Below are 22,961 nucleotides of genomic sequence, written 5' to 3'. Positions count from 1 at the left end.
ATTGCTATTATATCTTGATTCGTAGAAAAGGCTTAAGCATGGAGTGAATTCTGATAGAAAGCCTCAAGGCCTACACCTAAGGCCCCACGAAGGCATCTATTTAGCTTCATTTCATGTTGCGGTCTAGTTGGTCCGAGTATAAGGATTAACTCTGATGGGAAGCCTCAAGGCCTATACCTAAGGCCCTACAAAGGCAGTCATTTGGGTTCGTCCTACCTCTTGGATTCAGATAATCAAAGGTATAATAGTGATAAGACTCTGGCAACCATAAAAGACCAAATATGATACATCCAAGCGCTGGTTTAGTTTGACAGGAAGCCTCAAGGCCTATACCTAAGGCCCCACAAAGGCACCTGTTATATCTAACTTGGTTTCTCGGGCGTATACATATTCAATCAAAGCTTAACACCCATTCAACATCTGCCATACTGAAGATGGCAGTGGCACGCCTGAGCACGACAAAGTTAATCTTGATTGTGAGCCTTAAGGCCTACACCTAAGGCCCCACAAAGGCACCCTTTCAAATTAAGTATGTCCTTCTCTTTCAGAACTGCCCGACGAGCCTTGCCCGAAGTGTGTCTTGCCCGACCAAGATCTGCCCGACAAAGGCTTGCCCGAGCGAGCCCGAGAAGAAAGCAGAAGCATGACAGATACCCTCAACCGACGCCATTCTCCCAGGGGAGCTGTGTGCTCGTCCGCCAGGAGATTCCTGTGACGAACAAGTAGTCCCTTGTAGAAGAAACGCTAATGAGCATTATAAAATCAGTTGTAAAACAATGTGCAATGGTGTGAGTTAAACATGAAATTTTAAGGTATAACCCATAAAAAGTTTTTTACTTCCAATAGTTATGGCTTTTTTTAGTTGAAGCCCCAAATTATTAAAAATTAATTTTAGCTTAATTTTTTTCACGATAAATTTTTTTTTTTTAAATTACGTAGATTATACTAATTTATTTTTATTTATATTTTAAGCTAAAAATATTAGAATTCTAATAAATAATAAAAAAATCACACAAATCCACCCCGTTCTTAAACACAAGTTCATACACATATGAAAAATCATTTCTGCACACTATGTAGATTATCCTAATTTTGTGTGGATATTTGAATAAATACATAGGTATTTATAGAGTTTGTTGTGTGAAATTTGATTCACTACAGTTCATATGGTGTGTGTGCAATACATGATGAATCAGTTTAGAAATGCTTTTAGATCAAATGCAATGTCCCTCCCAAACATTTCCAATCATTATGCTTTATTAAGAGCTTTTTGGAAGTGCTTTTAAAATGACTGAAATGACTTTTAGTGAAAATATTTTCGGGTTCTAAGGCCTTGTTTGGGAGTTGTACAAGGAATCAGATAGGATAAGTTATATGGAGCCGGGTGTTTGGTGCAACTATGTACTAAATAGTACCCATATTACTTAAAATGGGCCTACATCTTTTATCCAGTGTATGCCCGCTATTTATCCTTCTAGAAACCTATGTATTATTAGTCGGGTCTGTGTCCTCCCTTTATCGGTCAGGCTCTCTCGCATCGTTCTACAAACTCACTTCTGTTTCCATCGTCAACCCCAGGTTCTTCTTCATCCTTCTCCTTTCTTCTTCATCTTCTTCTTCCTTTTGCACTTTATAGTTGTCGCCCTCCTCTTTAGTTTCTCGTCACGGCCGTCGCCCTCCTCTACACTTCCTCGTTGCAGGACATGCACGCAGGGCCGCCCCTGAGTATTGAGGGGCCATGTGCAAAACTTAGATGGAGGCCCTTCATTTTTTTTAATGTTATATTTCTTTATTATTATTTTTTTTCAATTTTTTCATCTATAAAACTAAAATATTATAAGTTACTGCAACAAAAATAAGTTGTTTGATTAGCCAGGTGTTTTTCCTTACCTTCAAAGGTCCTGAGTTCGATACACGTTGAATGTCTTTTTGTTATCTCCTGTTTACAAATTTGCAAAAGCTTAAAATATAACAAATTATCTCCTGTTTACAAATTTGCAAAAGCTTAAAATATAGGGCAAAAGACTGTTTACTACCCTCATGTTTCATGGTTTTCAACATTTAGTACATCAATTTTTTTTCGTCCCAAAGTCATACCTAAAGTGTAAATTTTGGGACAGTTTCATACATCCGTTAGTCAAACTGTTAAGTTTGCCGTTAACTGTGACGTGGCTCCCATGTAACCAATGACTGGACGCCACGTGTCATCCACGTGGAAATTTTAAAAAATATATATATTATAAAATAATAAATAAATAAATTTAAAAAAAAAACGTTTTTTTTTTTCCTTCCTTCTCCTTCCTTTTCCTTCTTCTTCTTCTTCCTTCTTCTTCCTCTGAATCTGGTAGCAGATTCGTTTTTTTTTTCTTTCTTCCTCCTTCTTCTTCTTCCTCTTTCTTCTTCTTCCTCCTTCTTCCTTCTCCTTCTTCTTCTTCGAATCTGCCCGTTTTTTTTGTTTTTTTCTTCCTCCTCCTTCTTCTTCTTCTTCCTTCTTCTTCGAATCTGCCCAGTTTTTTTTTTCTTCTTCTTCCTCTTCCTTCTTCTTCCTCTTCTTCTTCTTCTTCTTCTTCTTCGAATCTGCCTAGTTTCCTTTTCTTTTTCTTTTTTTTTTCTTCTTCCTCCTTCTTCTTCTTCCTCTTCCTTCTTCTTCCTTCTTCCTTCCTCTTCTTCTTCTTCTTCTTCTTCTTCTTCGAATCTGTCCAATTTTTTTTTTTTTCTTCTTCCTCCTTCTTCTTCTTCCTCTTCCTTCTTCTCCCTCATTCCTTCCCCTTCTTCTTCTTCTTCTTCTTCTTCCTCTTCCTTCTTCTTCCTCCTTCCTTCCCCTTCTTCTTCTTCTTCTTCTTCTTCTTCTTCTTCTTCTTCGAATCTGCCCAGTTTTCTTTCTTTCTTTTTTTCTTCTTCCTCTTCCTTCTTCTTCCTCCTTCCTTCCCCTTCTTCTTCTTCTTCTTCTTCTTCTTCGAATCTGCCCAGTTTTCATTTTTTTTTCTTCTTCCTCCTTCCTTCTCCTTCTTCTTCTTCTTCCTTCTTCTTCTTCCTTCTTCTTCCTCATTCTTCCTTCTCCTTCTTTTTCTTCTTCTTCTTCTTCTTCTTCTTCCGAATCTACCCAGATTCGGTTTTTTATTTTTTTAATTTTTTTTATAATATATATAATTTTTTTTTTAATTTTTTTTAAATTTCCACGTGGATGACACGTGGCGTCCAGTCATTGGCCACATGGGCGCCACGTCACAGTTAACGGTAAACTTAACAGTTTGACTAACGGATGTATGAGACTGTCCCAAAATTTACACTTTAGGTATGACTCTGGGACAAAAAAAAATTGATGTACTAAATGTTGAAAACCACGAAACATGAGGGTAGTAAACAGTATTTTGCCCTAAAATATAATAAAACAATATAATTGGGATTCAAACCCAACACATGGGCTAGAAGAAAGAAGAGCTAAACCGCTTACGCTAGAACCATAGATAAGATTATTGTTTTGCATCTAATTTATTTTATATGCATATGTATATATGTAATGAAAATTTAGGGGCCCTTCCGAATTGGTGGCCTTGTGCGGTGGCACCTGTTGTACACCCTCAAGGCTGGCTCTGCCCGCACGGGTTCGCGTGTCATCAATCCTAGATTTGAACTAGATCCAACTGAAACCCACGTCGTCGGAGCACCGCCTGCATTCACCTACTGCCCAACATCGTTGCAGCATCGTTGGAATTGGGTTGACTCCTCATGGAAAGAAATGCGAGAGATCAGGGAGCAATCTCACATGCATAGAACATTTGGGAAGAAGTCTCATGCTATTGGGTATAGGGTTTATGCTGATTCTGTTGTCCATCCCATTTGGTGTGGTGAATCATGTGCAGTGGAGAAGATCTAGGGAAGAAATGATTTTTTTTTAATAATTTGATTTAAATAAAGGACAAATAGAAAATGCAATATCAAGATTATTTTTATTTAATTTGATGCATTTGGTTGTTGTGAATTTTTATCAAAAAAAAATTCCTTTTTTTCCATTAGTCATCAAATTTTTTTAGTAAAAATAATATAATCTGATCTCTTATCCGTTACGGTAACAAATTGATTATAAATAATACGGTCATTAGTGCGATACTGCACCAAACACCCGATTAATTTAGTCAGTACAATCCGGTGATAGATTATCCTATCCGACTGAAATAGTCAGTACAGTTCGAGCTGCCAAACAAAGCCTAAAAGCACTTAAAGTGCTTTCTTATGACTCGCTTGCATTTTACCAAAGATTGATGCCAAAAAATATTAAAAGAGAGTAATGATTGGAAATGCCTTGGGGGATTTAAAGTTTAAATTTTAGGGAACTTTAATTAAAAACTCTTGGTACTGTTCATTTTAACAAAAAATCATATTTTTATACTAAAAAGTCAATCATGGTACTATTCACTTTACTATTTATTTTATTTTTATCGTTAAAACTCAAATTTTTCAAACTTTTTTTATTAATTTTCCTTAAATTTTAAGCTTTAGCTCAACCATTACATTTGGTCCAAAAGCAATTGTAAACCGACTCATCGTGTATTGCACAAACACACACCATAAGGACTTCAGTGGAGCCCGATCCAAATCCGTTCGGATTCAAAGCCTTTCGAAAGCCCAAAATTCAAGTCACAGCCCAAACACAAAACGCCACCGTCCTGTGAAACGTTTTCCAACAAGGAAATTGACGAAAAGACAAATTTCCGACGACGAAGGGAGTGGACACGAAGTTTCGATCAAAAAGTAAAGAAACCAACCCCGCGAAGCAAATCAAATCATCACCGTCCACGACACTCGAATCCAACGGCCGTTATCAAACCGAACATTCTGGACACCCTCCCACCAAAAATCGTCAATATCCTCACGAACATTCTAGACAAGTGTCCTACTATATAGCCCCCCAATTCACTACTCTAAATCTAACACCTGTGACTACGAACAGCCCATTGCACAAAAAATCTCAGAAGCTCTTTACTTTTCTCTGCGGTTCGATCTTTAATTTTATCTGCGATTCTTTGCTTGTTCGATTGCTTGAATCCCTGCGGTTGCAATGGCGGGAAAGGGAGAGGGGCCAGCGATCGGGATCGATCTTGGAACCACTTACTCGTGCGTCGGTGTTTGGCAACACGATCGTGTCGAGATCATCGCCAATGATCAGGGCAACCGGACGACTCCGTCTTACGTGGCGTTTACTGACACGGAGAGGTTGATCGGCGATGCGGCCAAGAACCAGGTCGCGATGAACCCCGTCAACACCGTCTTTGGTAAGAATCGAAATACTTCTCCTTTTCTTGCGATATTTCTGATGTTATGATGTTTTTTTGCCTTGCATGTTGCGTTTTTTGAATCAATTTTAGTCTTTACTGTCTGATCTGTATTCTTGTATGGCTGATTTTATGAATTTACTGTCAATATTTGCTGCTGGTTTAAATTTTGCTGTTTTTGGATTTCTATTGCTTGAATTTCTGAGAAAAAGAGTTCAATTTCCTTGAAAGTAATTATCTTTTTGAGGCTCGGTGTGATAAATTACGATGGGGCTAATTTTATGCGAGGTTTTTGCCTGCCTTGAATCTTTTTATAGCGAATTGAAAAAGAAAAAAATGGTTGATTTTTTTATTTATTGTTATTTGCAGGATTTATGTAGTTAATATTAAAGGACTATCAAATATTGTACTTGGTGATCAAGGCTTTGAGTTTTAGTTAATCTCTTAAAAATTGTAATTTGGGCTTAAAGTTTCTTGTTAATTGATGGTGAAATTTTAGAAACGCTATCTGAGCTTGTAGTGTTTGAAGCTTGATCTGTTTGGTTATTTTTATTTGTGATAATATTTAAAGGATTTAGCTTGATTGGTAGCATGTTCTGTGTTATGCGTAATTAATAAATTAGTATTTTAAAGGAGCTTGGTTAATTTTTCAGATGCCAAGCGGTTGATTGGTAGGAGATACTCTGACCCTTCTGTCCAGGGTGACATGAAGCACTGGCCTTTCAAGGTCATTCCCGGCCCCGGTGACAAGCCCATGATTGTTGTCATATACAAGGGCGAAGAGAAGCAGTTCGCTGCTGAAGAAATTTCCTCCATGGTTCTCGTCAAGATGCGTGAGATTGCTGAGGCCTATCTTGGCTCATCTATAAAGAATGCCGTTGTTACTGTCCCGGCTTACTTCAACGATTCTCAGCGTCAGGCCACAAAGGATGCTGGGGTCATTGCCGGCCTTAATGTTTTGCGTATTATCAATGAGCCCACCGCTGCCGCTATTGCATACGGTCTTGACAAGAAGGCAACCAGCGTTGGGGAGAAGAATGTCTTGATTTTCGATCTTGGCGGAGGCACTTTTGATGTCTCCCTGCTCACAATTGAAGAGGGTATCTTTGAAGTGAAGGCAACTGCCGGAGACACCCACTTGGGAGGAGAAGATTTCGACAACAGAATGGTGAATCACTTTGTTCAAGAGTTCAAGAGGAAGCACAAGAAGGACATCAGCAGCAGCCCAAGAGCTCTTAGGAGGTTGAGAACTGCTTGTGAGAGGGCAAAGAGGACTCTCTCCTCCACCGCTCAGACCACAATTGAGATTGATTCTTTGTACGAGGGTGTTGATTTCTACTCAACCATTACCCGTGCCAGGTTTGAAGAGCTTAACATGGATCTCTTCAGAAAGTGTATGGAGCCCGTTGAGAAGTGTTTGAGAGATGCAAAGATGGACAAGAGCACGGTCCATGATGTTGTGCTAGTGGGTGGCTCTACTAGGATTCCGAAGGTACAGCAGTTGTTGCAAGACTTCTTCAATGGCAAGGAGCTATGCAAGAGCATCAACCCAGACGAGGCTGTAGCTTATGGTGCCGCCGTGCAGGCTGCCATCTTGAGCGGTGAGGGTAATGAGAAGGTGCAGGATCTATTGCTTCTGGATGTCACTCCTCTGTCCCTTGGTTTGGAGACTGCCGGAGGTGTGATGACTGTGTTGATTCCAAGGAACACTACTGTTCCAACCAAGAAGGAACAAGTGTTCTCTACCTACTCAGACAATCAGCCCGGTGTCTTGATCCAAGTATATGAGGGTGAAAGGACAAGGACTCGTGATAACAACTTGTTGGGAAAATTTGAGCTTTCTGGCATTCCTCCTGCTCCAAGGGGTGTTCCGCAAATCACTGTCTGCTTTGATATTGATGCCAACGGTATATTGAACGTCTCGGCTGAAGACAAGACTACAGGGCAGAAGAACAAGATTACCATCACCAATGACAAGGGAAGATTGTCGAAGGAGGAAATTGAAAAGATGGTTCAAGAGGCTGAGAAGTACAAGTCAGAAGATGAGGAGCACAAGAAGAAGGTGGAGGCCAAGAATGCTCTGGAGAATTACGCCTACAATATGAGGAACACGATCAAGGACGATAAGATTGCCTCCAAGCTAGACGCAGCTGACAAGAAGAAGATTGAGGATGCAATTGACCAGGCCATCCAATGGCTTGACGGAAACCAGCTTGCTGAGGCCGACGAGTTTGAGGACAAGATGAAGGAGCTGGAAAGCATCTGCAATCCGATCATTGCCAAGATGTACCAGGGTGGTGCTGGTGGACCTGATGTCGGTGGCGGCATGGATGAAGATGTTCCTCCTGCTGGTGGCAGCAGTGCTGGTCCCAAGATCGAAGAAGTTGATTAAGCGGTTTTCGTCGATCCAAGATGTGTGCTTTGAAGGAAGTGGTGGAGGTGAAGCAAGTGAATGTGTATTTAAGTTTAAGGTTTGAAATCGTTTACTTTTATGGGATTTTAAAATCCAAGATGTAGGATGTTTTCTTGGTCATTTTGTTGAACACCGTATCGCTGTATTTAGCCAATGAAAGCCTATTTACTTTGTAAATTATTTCTCTTAGATTTACTGTTTGATCATGCCCTCATGGTCAAATTGCTGCTTGTTCGAGTTTTATCTTTACTATGTTATTTTTACCTGTTTACCATCTCCAATTTCACCGTCTCTGTTTTTCCTCTCGCTCAAGCAATTGGGATTTCTCAGAAGCTCGACTTAGGGTGGGACAGAATGGCTGCCGCCAGAAGTCGCCTTTACCTGCGCGAGACTTGTATGGCAGTCGGGAGTGACGGAAGGAACCTGTCAATTACAGAACGAAGTCGGCAAAGCAGCTGAGTCCGCTGAGGCTAAGGAGGCTGTTAGTTCTGTAGCATTAGTCCCTTGACTCCCTTAGAAGTACGCCGGCATTTGAGTCCGGCCTTTAATTCTACATGCTTTAGTTGTTCGATACGCATACATCCACCGGGCTCCTGCCATAACTATATTATGATTTCATGGTAGCCGGGATATAGACGTTAGCAAAACGAGACAAGTCCGTCGGGGATTCAAGGACTTGCTCCCATCTCAAATTAGCAGACGATGTGGTACAAATGCAGGAATGGGAAAAGGATCACAAAACTCATCCAACTATAGGATTCATTACAAAAACAAGTAATACGTGAATGGTTTGGGCAGTCGAGAAATCTTTCCGCTATGCCTTTTAACCTTTTTATGCTAAACCACTATGGCCTGAAACCTCCTTTACAGCCTCCTCTTCCATTTCCACAAGTTGACGGCAGAATGCTTCAACGTCACGTGCCTCTTCCTTCAATGACAGTCTAAATTCCTTCCACTCGAACTGGCCAAATCCATCCTTAAACCCAGGACTCGGAACCTTGCTCAACACCTCAAACCCCTTGCGGTCGATAGACAGCATGTATGCATCCTTCCATGACAACATGTATACAAATGAGTTAATATGTTTCTGATCCTATCTTTGATCTTATCAAAGAATTAGAAGTTAATAAAAGACTCTCTACCTTCGCATTTGCATTCAAGTATGTACAGCAGAAAAGCATTAGCGCTCTGCGTCTTGCTGCACTTTGATTTATCCCATCAATGAGTTTGGCAGACAAAGGAGCTACATCAAAATTTTATACGTGTGAGTAAACTGACAAAAGTCGTATTTTCTCAAGCTATAGGAAACCTTTAAAAGCACTTTCAAATAGGTTCTACCTAACAAATCTGCTTTAGTCGCAGCCATATCTTCTGTATCAATCTTATGAGTCTCTCCACTGCCATCAACATGCATACACGATCTGGACAATAAATATTTTGAGTCAGAGGTCGTTGGTGCTGAAACTTTCAGGTCACACAGTCTACGTGAAGCATAACATATCTCTCATTCGAAGAGAGTACGGAAATATATTCAAAGAACTACATGAATGGTGGAACGTATAGCCATAGTTGTATTAATGGAATGATGGAACGTATAGCCATAGTTGTATTGATGGAATGCCGCGTAATGCTCTATATGTGTCCTTCTCTTAAAGATTGAAATTATTGAAACTAGCCAGGAGGTTTTCATATTATCAGGTTGGATAGACGGGGACAACACGAAAAGTTTATTTGGTAATTCAGTTTATAACCAGATGGACCTGCTCCAATACTTGCTATGAAAATTGTCCAAATTCTAACCTGACCCTAAGATAATCACAATCAGACATACTGATGAAAACACTGGATTCAGCTACCAACAAAATTTAGACAAAGATTTCAATTAAAATTCCAGAAGGCAAGGTTCTTGCCTTTGATTGAACTTGTAAACTATGTAGTTTTCATCACCTTCCAAGAGCTCCTTAAGGCTTTCGCTTCGTGATGTACAGCTATGATCAGAAGAACTTAATATACCTGAAACTGTATAACTGGACTCACTCATTGCTTTCTGTTCCGACCATATGACTTCTCTAAGGACTTTTGTTGCAGATTGAACCTATAACAAGAAGAATAACATTTTATTAAAAGAAAACACGGTAACCATAATCCTGAAGCAATTTGAGAGCTCAAATTTCCCGTTATTGCTTATTACTAATGAGGTCAGACGTTTAAACCTAAGCAGGATTAGGTGTAATTCAATCACATATTCGCAACCAACATAAGCTGATGAAAATCAGCAATGAAGGTTAATATTTCCAATGTCCTGCTCCTTCAAAACCTGATGAATATCATCGGTGAATGAGGAGTTAATATTCTCAATGCCCCGTTCCTCCTTTGTTTTGATTTTCCCTTATCCAGTGGATTATTTCAGGAACCGGCCTAAAATAACCATGTTAGAGGTGGGACGATACCTAGTATGATTTAAGGCATAGTTAGTTAAGAATGTGTTGAATTTTTTTTTTTTTTTTTAAATAAAGGTCAACGGTTGTAGAATCATAGAATCGAACAAAGCAGTAAAGTAAACCTACACTTGTAAAAAGAAAAGACACGGTTTCGTGACAAAGAAAAAGGATCCCATGAGTTGGAAATCAAATCTATTCAAGTTCAGAATGCTCAGAAAAGTAAAGTAGGGGTAGAATAAGATTACCTTTTCCTCGGTTAGAGGCACAACTTCGCCAGTCAGGGCAATTCGAGGCGGTGTCTGCAAATTTAGAACAATCAACTATTAGATTTATATGCACAAAGGAAATACTTGCTCAAATACACGTACCTTATGCAGCATCACATCAATATTATTCCATATATTCACATGCTTTATGGAAGAAAAATCTTTTGACAAATCTTGGGGTAGAAAAAACTGTCTGTAAAGTAGTTATAACTGGGAAAAGAGGGAAGGGTGTCACATAACTCAAAATTGAATACCTTTCTTAATGATCTAAGTAAGCTTGCCAGTGGACCTGGGATGGGATTGGTGACAGCAAATGAACAGCGCTCATCAACAACTACATTCTGCAAGAGAAGGAAAAGAAAATGAGGATAACAGCTTTAATGACTAAAGCTTCGTCCCCATGCTCACGGTGCCTGCTACCAGACAATAAAATTATTCCTCCTTTTCGGAGGACATGTATACTTGATCAAGAGAAATCTCAAACACACACTAGAGAAAATACAGCCAACCAGCAGGCAAATAAAGTGAAAACTTAATGACTTCATGTCCGAAAGTAAAAATCATCAGTCTAAACACTATGATATGAGCTTACCACATTATGCAACTCCTTTTCGGGCACCCAAAGGTATGGCTTCCCTCTTTTGCAGATGTACTTAACCTTTGATGTGTATATGTCCTCCTTGCTAACACAACCATACATAGCCAACAACAAGAAATCCCATTAGTTAATGGATGAAAGTAGCAGTCTTTGCTGCTGCTTTATAGTATAAACATTTAACGGTTACTAACTAAAGCCCACAACAAGATGAACAGACACTAAACTTGGGAACTCGTATCATTTTACTTAAGTAAAACGAAATTAGAAACTCAACTTAATTAGAAACTCAACTCAATTCCAAACTACTATACGAGATTATGAAGTGAAAGATAACCTACACGGGGTTGACCAAATCAGTCTGGTTTTCAATGTCATTTCTTTTCAATAATACAATCCTTTCGGTTACATCTTTGATCAGCTAAATTTTTAACATAACCACCCAACATATAGTATTATACTCAGTTGAGTGAAGGCCTTTTGCAATCGAAACCAATGTAAAAAGCCCGATTCTTTAAGTCTTGTACCCACTAAGCATAGCTAAAAAGGAAGAGTTTTGACGAAATGGGTTACCTTCCTTTAGCATCAGCTTTGATGGTATTGAGTTGCCCTTGCCAGTTGGAAGACAGTATACTCTGCAATTGTTTGAGGTCATGAGACTCTTGTAGCAACAAAACCATGAAAAATAAAATGAATTGAGAAAACTGAGGGGATATGAATACCTTGCATTTCTCGGCAAATGTTAAGACGGTTGCCTTGTTGGCCTTCATGGGTTCCGCAGTATTGCACCCCAAGTGCTCGACGAAATTACTCAGGGAAAGAAAGTGTTCGCGCGAGAGAGCGAGAAAGAAAGGAGGTGAGCTCTGGTCAGGGTTTTAGGGTGGGTTTTGGAATTGAACGGATTCGTCAAAATAATTTGAGATTTGTATTCCGTCTTTTGTTTGTGGGTCCAATATATATGAAATTGTACAATTATGGGATAATAAAAAAAAATACTACCACATGCTTTGGTGAATCCGGATCCTTGTTGTGAGGTCACGGAGATCCATGAATCGTATCAGGTCATTATACATCTTGCGGTTATAAATTATTTTAAATATTTTTATTTAAAATTAAATACAAATAGTTACTGATCTCCAGGATCCTCACCAAAACGATCGGAAGAATATCCCATTGGTGCTTTGGTATTGTTAGCGCAGGGTCTTTTTAGACCCTCAAAATAGTACAAGTACAAAAAAAGATCGAGGAAAGCCCAAGAAAGGTCAAGGCACAAAGAAGGAATGGAAGTCCAAGGAATTAGAAAGGGGCATTTTGGAGCGTTATAGTCGACTGTTCACTAGTTTTGTTTGACTAACATAAAGCACTTCCCAAACGTCAAGAGCACGTGGGCAGACTGACAACTTTATTGCACAAGACTCCAGGAACAGGCATACTTAGACACCAACCCAGGCGATGTGTTAGTCACCAGTAAAGCCAAAAGCCTAGGATGGGACATAAAAGGATACCAGGCCTTGATCGGAAGGAACACTATTGACTAGTCAAGGCCGAGCCTCGTGCTTGGTACGCGTTGGCCCATAAAACATGTAATTGAGTTAAAAGACTGTCACTTCACTGTCAAATGTTAACTGATGAACAAAAGGATAGTCAGCACAGCAGTCTACGCTGGTAGCCCATTTAATGCTAAAATAATAAAGTGGATGAGCCTGGGACTTCTTGGGCTCATTGAGGACATATATAAGGGGGGTAAGTACCTCTTATAGCAGGTCAGACAATTGAGAGACAAGAGAACTTAGCCTATAACCAAGTGCTTCTTATAATCTTGAATCAATATATTCCGAGCGCTATAATTGATGCAGCCCAGTTTTGAGGGGTGAATCAGTTAAATCTTGAGTTCATTATTTCATATCTTTAAACCCGAGCCCATGAAGGATTAATTGTTTAGTTTTTTTTTTTTTAACAAATGATAAATTATCTACATTAAGGGAGTGAGTTAAACCTCACAATGGGCTAACAATAATTTGGTTCAAATTTTTTTTTGGTAAGAATCGAACCTAAGAGTGGAGTCAGAAATTATTGTAAAATTTTTATTTAAAATTGAATATAAATAATACTTGACGAAAATTGATCGCACGATTTATGATGAATGGATGGTGAGAATCGAATCTAAGAGTAGAGTCATAAATTATAGTAAATTTTTTATTTAAAATTGAATATAAATAGTAATTGACGAAAACTGACCGCACGATGTACGATAAACGGAAGTGATTAGAGGATCCGGCGAGGATCCTCTATCGATAAACACAATCCCCTTTAATATTTTAAATTTATTAGTTAGTCTTTCCATTACGAAGGAGTAATTAGATTGATGATTAAATTTCAGCAATTTAAGGGTGAATCTAATAGTTAATCTCCCACTAAATAAATCAGTATATTTTAAGTTTATATATAATCGTTTTTTTTTTTGTTTAAAGTTAAAATTGATGATGTATTCCACTTTCAAAAAAGAAAAGAAAATCATGATACTTGGGCGCCCTTTATTATTTTCCGCGAAAAAAAAAGAAAGAAAAAAAAGTTGTCTGAAGTTCAAAGATGAGTAGATGACGACATCCGAAAACGCTTTAGAAACGGGCTCAACGTATCTCAGCCGTCGACTTCGTACGCCGTGCACCTCCGCAGTTAAAAGCCAGAAGCTGGTTAGAGAAACCCAAGTAACCAGTAAGATCTCCGATCTCCAACTCCCCCGTCTCCGTCCAATAAAATCGGGCCATGGCTTCGGAGATTTTCGAGCGTGACCGGCACGTGACGTTTCTTCAGATGGAGTACCAGCTGCTGCCGTCCCCCTACCAGTCCCAGGAAATCAACAGCCTCACTCTAGCTTACTTTGTCATCTCCGGCCTCGACCTCCTCGCCGCCCCCGATCGCCTCGTACGTCGTCGTTAGTCAATTTTCGTTGTTGAAATTCAAATTTGAAATAAATGATATAGAAAGTTGCAATCTTTGATTTGGTAGGTTGACAAGGAAGCAGTTGCCAAGTGGGTTCTGTCGTTGCAAGCTCACCCGAGAAGCCAGTCCGAATTGAACAACGGTAGATGGGGCGATTTGTATTTTTGAGTTCGAATTCGATAGAATTGAATCGAATTGAATTGAATTGCTTTCATTTAAGTGTGAATTCTAGTTTAAATTAATAAAAAAAAATTGATCTTTTGATTTGTTGTAGGACAATTCTATGGATTTTATGGTTCCAGATCTGCACAATTTCCTTCAGAGGATAAAGACAATGGGGTATGAAACTATGAACTAGTTTATGTATTGTTTAAGCTTTCTTTCGGGTTTTAACCAGTTCGCGTAGTTTAAGCAAATTCTTAGTATAAGAGCATTGAATGATATACTTTTTTCGTGTTTCCGGTTAGTAATTATTTAGTTTGATTTTGATGTAGGCTTTATTAAGTTGCAGTGTCAGTAACTTGGCCAGCACGTATTGTGCTGTGGCGATACTTAAAATCATCGGCTATGACTTGTCCAGTATTGATTCTGAGTCGATACTAACGTCAATGAGAAACCTTCAACAGCCTGATGGGAGGTATTGTGGTTTACAGGAAAGCTTATAGCCATTTCTTAGGGGATGTTATGAGGTAGCTGGACCAATTTCCTGATATTTTCGACTGATTCTGGCAGTTTTATGCCTATACATACAGGGGCCGAGACTGATCTCCGATTCATTTATTGTGCTGGTAAGACGGTAAAAGCTTTTATGGAGTTACTTTTTAAGCCGTTTAATTCAATATACTTGACAATGTAGCATCAATTTAGCTGATTGATGTACCAGTGGCCATTTGTCATATGATGGGAAATTGGAGTGGCATGGACAAGGAGAAAGCCAAGGCGTACATAATAAATTGCCAGGTCTGTATGACAAATGCAGTCATCCTCTTGGAATTATATCTTCCATTTAATCAGTAAATTTCCAAATTCTTGATATATTTTAGAGATATACTTATAGAGAAGTGACTTCTTCTTTCAGTCATACGATGGAGGCTTTGGGTTGACTCCTGGTTCAGAATCTCATGGTGAGTGTTTTTCAGTCAATGTGCTCCATTTTGTAAGAATGTGTTAGTTGTACTTATCTAACAATTATGAATGTCCCCATTTTTTTTATTTCCTTACCAGTTGCTTTCTTGTTAATATTTTACTCGATTGTTGTTATTTTGTATTTACTACAGGAAAACAGCATAATTTCTGCTTAGACTAGCTCGTGATGTAAATCCAAAAAGTTTGAATATTTCTTTTTCTCCAATGATGCAATATTCATTTTAGCGACACAGGCGGTGCAACATATTGTGGTGTTACATCTCTCCGGTTAATGGGATTCATTGAAGAAGATATTCTTTCTAAAGATGCAGAGTCTTCCATAATAAATGTGCCATTGCTGCTGGATTGGTGCTTGCAGGTTTATCTCCTCACCTAATCTCTTCAAGCATTACCAGTTTTCCCCTTGAGTTGTAAGCTTTTAACGCTCCTGCAAGTAAACACTTGATGGGCATGTGGGCATTAAAAGCCTTAAAATCTGCCAAATAAGTAGATGCATCTGAAACAATGGTCCCGGCCCTTGCATTCTGATAAGCAATTTTATGTTCTCATCCCATAGGAAAGATTTCTCTTGTTCAGTCGTTCTTTTGTATCACTGCAGAGACAGGCAGCTGATGGTGGATTTCAGGGTAGACCCAACAAGCCTAGTGATACATGTTATGCCTTTTGGTAGGTGGATGAACATCCTTTGGGAGTTTCATGCCGTGTTTGGAATTTCGTACCCTGACAACGGAAATTTGCTTGTGCAGGATTGGATCAGTTTTGAAGGTTTTAGGGGGCCACAAATTCATTGACAAGAAGGCTCTACATGGATTTTTGCTAACTTGTCAATCCGAGGTGCTTTTGCTTATCTTTCCTCATACTAACATATGATACGATAGGGGAGAATGTAAAGTTTCTTTCAGATTTGTCATGGAAAATCTGTTATTACTTCAGTCATGCATACAAATTTACAAATTTATTGGATTAATCTCCATAAACATAGAAAGATCCTAAGGCGATGATGATAGAAACTAGAAACACAAATGGATATAAGTTCCTGTTCTTACGAAAAATAACAGACCAATACAATGCAGACGGTATAAATTGTTTTGTGTGCTTGATTTTTTTGGCAACAGTATCTTTTGTAAACATGAGGAATGTCGTAATTAGGCTACTCGTATGATATTATGGAAGTACCCCAATTTCTGTCTCAAACCTTTTTCTAAGCTGATAGTATTGCTTATGACTCCCGACTTTGATGTTCGTATTTGTGTTTTCACCAGTACGGTGGTTTCAGCAAGTTCCCGGGGGACTTTCCAGATCTATATCACTCCTATTACGGGTTTACCGCATTCAGCCTCTTGGAAGAACCCGGCCTGAAACCACTCTGTGTTGAGCTGGGAATGTCTGCTATTGCTGCCATTGGAATCTGACCTGATATTTCTTCATATACGTTGGCTTTCTAGTTTTTTTTTGGGTGCTTTTCCATGTATTCAATCGTGTTCTTCATAAATAAAAATAAAATTTACCCCTTCCTTTTACTGCAAGTTATATAGAAGTAGAGGTAAATTACTTGGCCACATGCAGTGGGCGGTAAATATTTTTTGGAAGTGACTTGATATTTAGCATGTGATAGCATTTCCATCAATCATCATCACACGTTTTTAAGTTTCTATCAAGTGCTCATGTTTCAAATTTGTACGCACAGAGTCTTTATGATCATTATGGTTGAACAGTAAAGTTGTGAAATCAAAATTCACTCCTTTTCTCTCAATTCTTCTTTGATTTATTTTATTTGAATACCAAAGAAAAATTGATTGGTACATGAGAAAAAATAAGAGAAAGATTTTCCTATATAAAGAAAGTTAAAATCACAGAAGGGTGATGACGGAGAGATAGACACAATAAAATATAAAATTGGTTACAACTTTTGGGCTTTGATACCAAATTGACGGACCCCAAATTGGTTATCCACGTGGATCCCAAAAATTGAGGCATGTCGGCTGACATCCAAAAGGTGACGAAACTATAAGGTGAAAGTTATGTATGAAAAGTAAGAATAAATTAAAACCAAAGTCTAAGGTAAATTAAAGTAAGCGCACGCAGTGTGGGGAGATAAAGATTGTAGCAATGAATTGAGATTATGATTGGTCTAAGATTTGATTCTCTATAGAGCATGTTTACTAATGGAAATGAGAGAATGAACAAATTAGACGACTTTGAAATAGAAAAAGTAAGATGAAACTCATGCTTTTTAGATTTTATATGTTAGTGTTTATAAAGAAAAGTTTAGAAGTGAAGTAATTTTTCAACTTGTATTTTAGGAAACGCACGAAACTCAAGAACGAAAACCTCTTAATTCTTTGTAAGTAAACATGTAACAAAAAGAACATACGGATTGTTTTCTTAATATACATTGAAGGTCATGATTTGAGCCACGAATCTGTCACTGTCAGAACAGAAGATTGCAAAGGGATAGTAAAAAAGTAAGAGCCTACATGATTCTTCAAGGTGGAGGTGGATGGATAGTTGCACCTTTCGGCAAATTCCCACAAACCACTTTCACGGGGCAATTTGCTCCTCTATGTTGTTTGGGAAAATGCCCAAAGGCCAAAGGCATCACCTAAACTCTTCCCTTTCCTTTTTCCTACTTTGTCTTGTAATGCAGGTGGTTCATGCTTTCTTAATGTCATGTCACTAAGTCACTTGTAGTAAGATATTGAATTGCACCTAGATATTGAGATTTACCAAAACAAGTGGCATAAACATGCCGGAGAACAATGGCATGGCAACAATGATTGTTTACGAGGAGATAATGACTTTCATGAAACGGGATGTTACTGTAATAGGAAAGGACTTGCCTGTGCTCTTCAAAGTGTTATTGCAGTGTTTTGGGCAAAAAAATAATATCATGTGTTTTAGTTCTCGCATATTCATTGTAATATTGGTTCATAAGACCAAAATAGTACCTTAGAGGTGCAGGTAAGTTTTTCTCCATTGTGGTGGTATCATTGCCAAGTCCCTCTCTATATTGTGATGGTATTTGCAATCACGCGATGCATAATGTTTGGTGGTTTGAAATACCGATACAGTGACTTAGTGTGAGTTTCTATGAGAGAGAGAGAGAGAGAGAGAGAGAGAGAGAGGACAAGAACATCAGTTGTGTAGCAGCATCATCACACTCACAAGAAGATTACAGGTACGAGACAACTCAGGGGAACATGAAGGCTAAATAAAACAAAGCAACTTCACAGTCACGGGGTCCCCCACTAACAGGAAAACCCATCTCACACCATCATGTTCCTGAATATATGTCCCCCCCCCCCCCCCCACCACCACTAGAACTCATTACATTCCACATGAACCTCTATTACTAATCAAATTTAACAAACTTACCCACAAATAATAATTTTTTTTTTAAAAAAGCAAAAATATTGGTTCATCGAACTCTAATGTAAATTGGGTTTCTTCCCAATTGTTGATCTGAATCCTGAAGGTGAAGAAACTAACGGAAGAACCTGTGAAGTGCTTGACGAATGGCACTTTTCTTTGTTCTTGTCAACAATGATTGTGATGAAAGAACCATCTTCCTCAGCATTTCCATCAATATTCTGAACTTTTTCCTGCAATTTTACTCTAAGTTTCTCCTCAGCAACCTGCAAGAACTTGAATTTTGGAGGAGGAGAGGACCTCAATCTGTTGAATTCTGCATCAGATTTTGACTCAAAGAGTGGGCTGAAACCCTGCTGGGGAGTGAGAGGAGGTGTGAAAAGTGTTGGAGAACCAAGAGGTGTCAGATATGGAGTCTCAAATCCCACAAGCAAATCACTCAGACTCTTACTCCTAGAACCCTTCTGGCTCCTCCACCCACCATCCTCTGACTGTTGCTCCAAATCCTCCTTTGTTTCCTCCACAATTGTGAACAGGTGCCTTGGTGGGCCCCCACCAGCATTCTGCAGCCTCATGAGCTCAGCATCCAAATCTTCCTCCTCAAATGATTTGAGCACCAGATTGTTGCTGCTTGGTTCATGGACTAGGGTTTCTGACATTCTCAAAGAAGCACAGATACCTGTGGGGTTTCGGGAGGGAGTGCAAGTGCTTCTTCTCCAGCAGAACATGTAGAAGATTTCCTTCTGTGGGCTGCTGCTGTAGCCACTGTCAATCTCTCTGCTGGTAAATCTCTTCTTCCACCACAGTAAATAGTAAAGCTCTGCAATCAGAGCTAAGAAAAGGCAGCCAAAAACCACACTTAACCCAAGTCCCACACTGCTCAAAGATTTCATCTCTGTCATCAAATCTCATCAGAAAGCTACTGATTTCAAATCAAAACTACCCAAAAAAAAAACTCAAACTAACCACAGTTAATTTTGGGCATTACCCTTTTACCCAATTCACAAGAAGCCCAAGAAACTGAAGGGAAAGGTTAATCTTCTGGGAAGATTTTGTAAAGTTCCAATCTTTTCCATGAACACAGGAGAAACCCAAAAACCCAGATAGTGGGAACTCAGTAACTAAACACTCCTTAACTTGCTCGCTACTTTAGGGGCAAATGAAAATACCCAAATGCCCACCAGCTAAAAATATCTCTCAAAGGCTGTATCTTCTGAGAAAATCACCCTTTAAATCATGAAACGTGATGACAAAAGCGCTTTTGAAACCCACCAATACTAAAAGCCCACCCGGATGTGGAAATCACAGAGAATTGGCAAATCGCAGAGGACTAAAACAAAGAAATGAACAAACAAAAAACAGGGAAGCCATGCAAAAATGCAGAGTAAGAGAGTCGGCAAATAGGCAAATATGGGTGAGAGGAGAGGAGAGGAGAGGAGAGGCGAGGCGTTGTTCGAGGGAAAGTTCACATGTGAACACAAAGACAAGGAAAGTGACGGGTCGTTTTTGATGAGATGCTAAATTGGCTTTTGTCTAATCCATTCACCCAACTCAGCTCACAGGAAAAGGAGTTGAGTTGCTTTTCTGACCCTTGAATTTGTAGAGGGATTTGGCTCTTTGACTCTTTTGACTCTTTGACTCCAAGTCCCAGTGGTGGAAACTGCGTCGTTTTTGTCATTAAATCATAGCTTGGTTGACGGTTCTCGGATTAGCAGAGCTTGCAGAGGCTAATCTTCTGGCCAACGCATATTCCCTTTCCCTTTTATTAAGCAAATAAGTTATGCTCGAAGTCCAACTCCATGTGTTGTAGGAAAAGAAGTATCCTCGTGTCATTATATTATTAAATTATTACATAATGTTTAATTTCGTTTCACGTAATGTAAATTGTTCTTACGTCAAACAATATTAACATATAGTTTTAATTCAACTAAATTATATTGTATTTATCTTCAACTGTTACTGACACTAAAAAAATCTTGTTTTGCAGTCGTTCACACTTGTTATTTATAATTTGTAATTTACAAACAAAAAAACAGCATGTGATCTTTTTAGAGTTCTAATCATAATTATTTTATTTAATATAATAAGTAAATCCTCAATACTTTCAGTATCTTAACTGATGATCATTAGATAATAAGATAATGCTTGCCGAGGTTTGTCATGCTGAATCAGAATAATAAGCAACAATTCGATTTAAGTTTGTTGTTCGAGTTTGTAGTCTCTTTCATAAATTTTAAATTTGTTTTCAGTTGATGGTGCTTGGTTTAACTAAGCATATGGTCAGTGTCAAATCTGTATTGACCTTTTAATCCGAATCCTATTGATATACCCATCCTAGGTTATCAACGAAATCTCAAATGATAAAAACTAAATCAATCAATCAATCAATAATATTTTCTTGAAAGTTGGGACCTAAGGACCGAGGTAAAATAAAGAGAAATGTTAAGGAAACTCTCTTAAAGTTAGATTTTTTATAACTTTTTGTCAACTCACAGTTTAACGTTAATTTTTCTGTCAACTCACAGTTTAACGTTAATTTTTCTGTCAACATCATAAAATATTGTGCTAAAAACATAAGATAGCAGAAAATATAACTCTTTGCCACCTCACAGTTTAACATCAATTTTTCTATCAACATCATAAAATATTATACTAAAAATATAATATAGCAGAAAGTCTATAAAAATTGAAGAGTTCTAATTTTGAAGTTTTGAAAAAAATCTCATTGGCATTTCTCTAACTATGCATGTTACCAACCATTATTTTCAGTAGTTTTTCTTTTTTCACGAGTAGACACATGATTTTCAGTATTTCATGGAGGTAAAAATACTCATAAATATATGGCACCCTAGGGAAGCTGGAATTTTACCGGGATTGGCTTTCCACTGTAGTTTTTGTTTTGGGTTGGATCTTCAAATTATAGGCCCATTTTTTTGTGGCAACCTATGAAGCCCAAAACAAATCCCATTTGAGCAATAACCCCTTTTCATGGCCCCAATCACAAGGTAAATACATTAATAATTGGAAGACAATCCTCACCATCATATCCAATAGTTAGATTGCCTAACTACAATGTCCTTACAAATTATTGGCTGCTAAGGCCTCAGAAGAACTTGGATTGTGGTGTCACAACCACCATATCTTATATTTTGTTTTTATTTGACTATACACTGTGCTCAAATAAATTTACTAAAATTTATCGGCTCTCTAAGTTACCGGACTCCAAATCAGGCAAACACCGAACTACGAGGGATGAGAGTGTGGCGTCGGCACGGCAAATCGGGCAACTTGAATGAGAAAACAGCCACATGTCAATGCATGAAACGTGAAATGAGTGCATGCATTCCGGCAAGGTACGAAACTCTTCACCTTCTTCAAAATCACTTATGCACACAGCACACATACCGTCTCCCACCACGACCAAGCCAACGTCCCTTTGATACTTCCTGGCCGGAATGAGTTCGGATGCCGACGAAGGCCCCATGCTGCCATCTGTGAGCCCCGTGGTTTCGGGCCTCAAACGGCGTCGTGTTTGTCGTGGTTGGGGGTTGCGATTGCAGCAACAAATGACTGCGCAATGGTAGAGTGTGACAACAAGCACAGCCGAGCTCAGAGCAACTAGAAGAATGTATAATCTGGGATCAGAGACAAGGTTATGGCTTTCAGCCATGGTGGAAAGTCGGCTAAAATGCCAAGGAATTTAAATGGACATTGAAATTATATGTAGAAAAGGCGATTATATCAAGGTTTGCACTTGTCTTATGTGCCTACACAGACAAATGAGAAGATGGAAAGGGCTGAAGCTCTGAGTCGACCTCTTTTTTTATTTTGGAACACTGAGCGGCCTTTTTGGAGCACAGAAAATTGTTGGTCCTAAACTTTTTCCTAACTTATTTATATAAGTATTTTTTAGTTTTATACCAATAACATTGTGAGAACTCGGACATCATGTGTAAGGGTAAATGTTCTTAACGAATTAAACTTGAAATAAAATTAGTGTACCAATGTCGTGAAAGTAATGTTAATGGAGGCAGCCGTAGCTAGCACAATTAATTTATTGGGTTATTTGGTTCAGTTGTAGCACAAATGTGATAAAGCAAAATGGACTTCTTATGCATTAAACCATCTCCTACTTACGTGATAGCCATGCAAGGCTCTTATAATGACACACCAGAATCCACAAATGATCATACGGTGACTAATAAGATATGGACAATGTTAACGAGATTATCTATTTGAAGTATATTTTTTAAATTACGTAACATGGCTGTTGATGGATCTATGTTGCTAGAAATCATCAACTGCCACATCATATGATCTACAAAATCCAGTATAATTAAAACCATAATCTTCCTGGCATTTTCCCTAAGATATACATAAATACTGCTTATCTTGTTTCAGCCACTGATTATGGACCACCTAATGAAAGATTTTGTGTACTATAAGTGGTCAAGGTACTCTTAGGAATTAATTACGGTTCAACTACCATTGTCTCGTATTGAAGACGTGATTGTC

The 22,961-nt window shown here is 38.6% G+C and overlaps 5 protein-coding genes across 5 annotated transcripts; 2 read left to right on the top strand and 3 right to left on the bottom strand.

Annotated features, from left to right (window-relative positions):
• Positions 1–4,916: 4,916 nt before the first annotated feature.
• Positions 4,917–7,863, top strand: LOC126630686 (heat shock cognate 70 kDa protein 2-like). Its single transcript, XM_050300838.1, has 2 exons — positions 4,917–5,273; positions 5,927–7,863. The coding sequence occupies exons 1-2, from the start codon at positions 5,060–5,062 to the stop codon at positions 7,663–7,665; spliced, it is 1,953 nt and encodes a 650-aa protein (XP_050156795.1). The 5' UTR covers positions 4,917–5,059; the 3' UTR covers positions 7,666–7,863.
• A 545-nt stretch (positions 7,864–8,408) lies between these two features.
• On the bottom strand, positions 8,409–11,991 carry LOC126630689 (uncharacterized). The gene is made up of 9 exons (XM_050300840.1): positions 11,711–11,991; positions 11,562–11,623; positions 10,986–11,076; positions 10,648–10,734; positions 10,373–10,426; positions 9,597–9,781; positions 9,025–9,107; positions 8,829–8,929; positions 8,409–8,734 (listed from the first exon to the last, which is right to left on the bottom strand). The coding sequence occupies exons 1-9, from the start codon at positions 11,756–11,758 to the stop codon at positions 8,519–8,521; spliced, it is 927 nt and encodes a 308-aa protein (XP_050156797.1). The 5' UTR covers positions 11,759–11,991; the 3' UTR covers positions 8,409–8,518.
• Positions 11,992–13,526: 1,535 nt separating this feature from the next.
• On the top strand, positions 13,527–16,597 carry LOC126630688 (geranylgeranyl transferase type-1 subunit beta-like). The gene is made up of 11 exons (XM_050300839.1): positions 13,527–13,913; positions 13,998–14,073; positions 14,206–14,270; positions 14,426–14,568; positions 14,664–14,719; positions 14,815–14,891; positions 15,010–15,055; positions 15,311–15,435; positions 15,676–15,743; positions 15,824–15,911; positions 16,340–16,597. The coding sequence occupies exons 1-11, from the start codon at positions 13,755–13,757 to the stop codon at positions 16,487–16,489; spliced, it is 1,053 nt and encodes a 350-aa protein (XP_050156796.1). The 5' UTR covers positions 13,527–13,754; the 3' UTR covers positions 16,490–16,597.
• A 1,908-nt stretch (positions 16,598–18,505) lies between these two features.
• On the bottom strand, positions 18,506–19,339 carry LOC126630246 (uncharacterized). The gene has a single exon (XM_050300349.1). The coding sequence runs from the start codon at positions 19,337–19,339 to the stop codon at positions 18,506–18,508; it is 834 nt and encodes a 277-aa protein (XP_050156306.1).
• Positions 19,340–21,423: 2,084 nt separating this feature from the next.
• Positions 21,424–22,285, bottom strand: LOC126630682 (RING-H2 finger protein ATL52-like). The gene has a single exon (XM_050300835.1). The coding sequence runs from the start codon at positions 22,114–22,116 to the stop codon at positions 21,643–21,645; it is 474 nt and encodes a 157-aa protein (XP_050156792.1). The 5' UTR covers positions 22,117–22,285; the 3' UTR covers positions 21,424–21,642.
• Positions 22,286–22,961: the final 676 nt, after the last annotated feature.

Source organism: Malus sylvestris, chromosome 7 (genome assembly GCF_916048215.2).
Source record: "Malus sylvestris chromosome 7, drMalSylv7.2, whole genome shotgun sequence".
NCBI classification, from domain to species: domain Eukaryota; kingdom Viridiplantae; phylum Streptophyta; class Magnoliopsida; order Rosales; family Rosaceae; genus Malus; species Malus sylvestris.
Note: the sequence above shows the minus strand (reverse complement) of the source record. Positions and strands in the feature narration are given on the sequence as shown.

What these genes read in the sequence shown, in the direction of transcription:
- LOC126630686 (XM_050300838.1), top strand. Translation starts at nt 5,060, where the DNA reads ATGGCGGGAAAGGGAGAGGGGCCAGCGATCGGGATCGATCTTGGAACC. An exon ending in CCCCGTCAACACCGTCTTTG is followed by an intron (nt 5,274 to 5,926) that starts GTAAGAATCGAA and finishes TTAATTTTTCAG; the next exon opens with ATGCCAAGCGGTTGATTGGT.
- LOC126630689 (XM_050300840.1), bottom strand. Translation starts at nt 11,758, where the DNA reads ATGAAGGCCAACAAGGCAACCGTCTTAACATTTGCCGAGAAATGCAAG. An exon ending in TACTTAGATCATTAAGAAAG is followed by an intron (nt 10,427 to 10,647) that starts GTATTCAATTTT and finishes CTAAATTTGCAG; the next exon opens with ACACCGCCTCGAATTGCCCT. An exon ending in GTTTACAAGTTCAATCAAAG is followed by an intron (nt 9,108 to 9,596) that starts GCAAGAACCTTG and finishes TTTATTGTCCAG; the next exon opens with ATCGTGTATGCATGTTGATG.
- LOC126630688 (XM_050300839.1), top strand. Translation starts at nt 13,755, where the DNA reads ATGGCTTCGGAGATTTTCGAGCGTGACCGGCACGTGACGTTTCTTCAG. An exon ending in TCCTGGTTCAGAATCTCATG is followed by an intron (nt 15,056 to 15,310) that starts GTGAGTGTTTTT and finishes TTAGCGACACAG; the next exon opens with GCGGTGCAACATATTGTGGT. An exon ending in GATACATGTTATGCCTTTTG is followed by an intron (nt 15,744 to 15,823) that starts GTAGGTGGATGA and finishes TTGCTTGTGCAG; the next exon opens with GATTGGATCAGTTTTGAAGG.
- LOC126630246 (XM_050300349.1), bottom strand. Translation starts at nt 19,339, where the DNA reads ATGAAATCTTTGAGCAGTGTGGGACTTGGGTTAAGTGTGGTTTTTGGC.
- LOC126630682 (XM_050300835.1), bottom strand. Translation starts at nt 22,116, where the DNA reads ATGGCTGAAAGCCATAACCTTGTCTCTGATCCCAGATTATACATTCTT.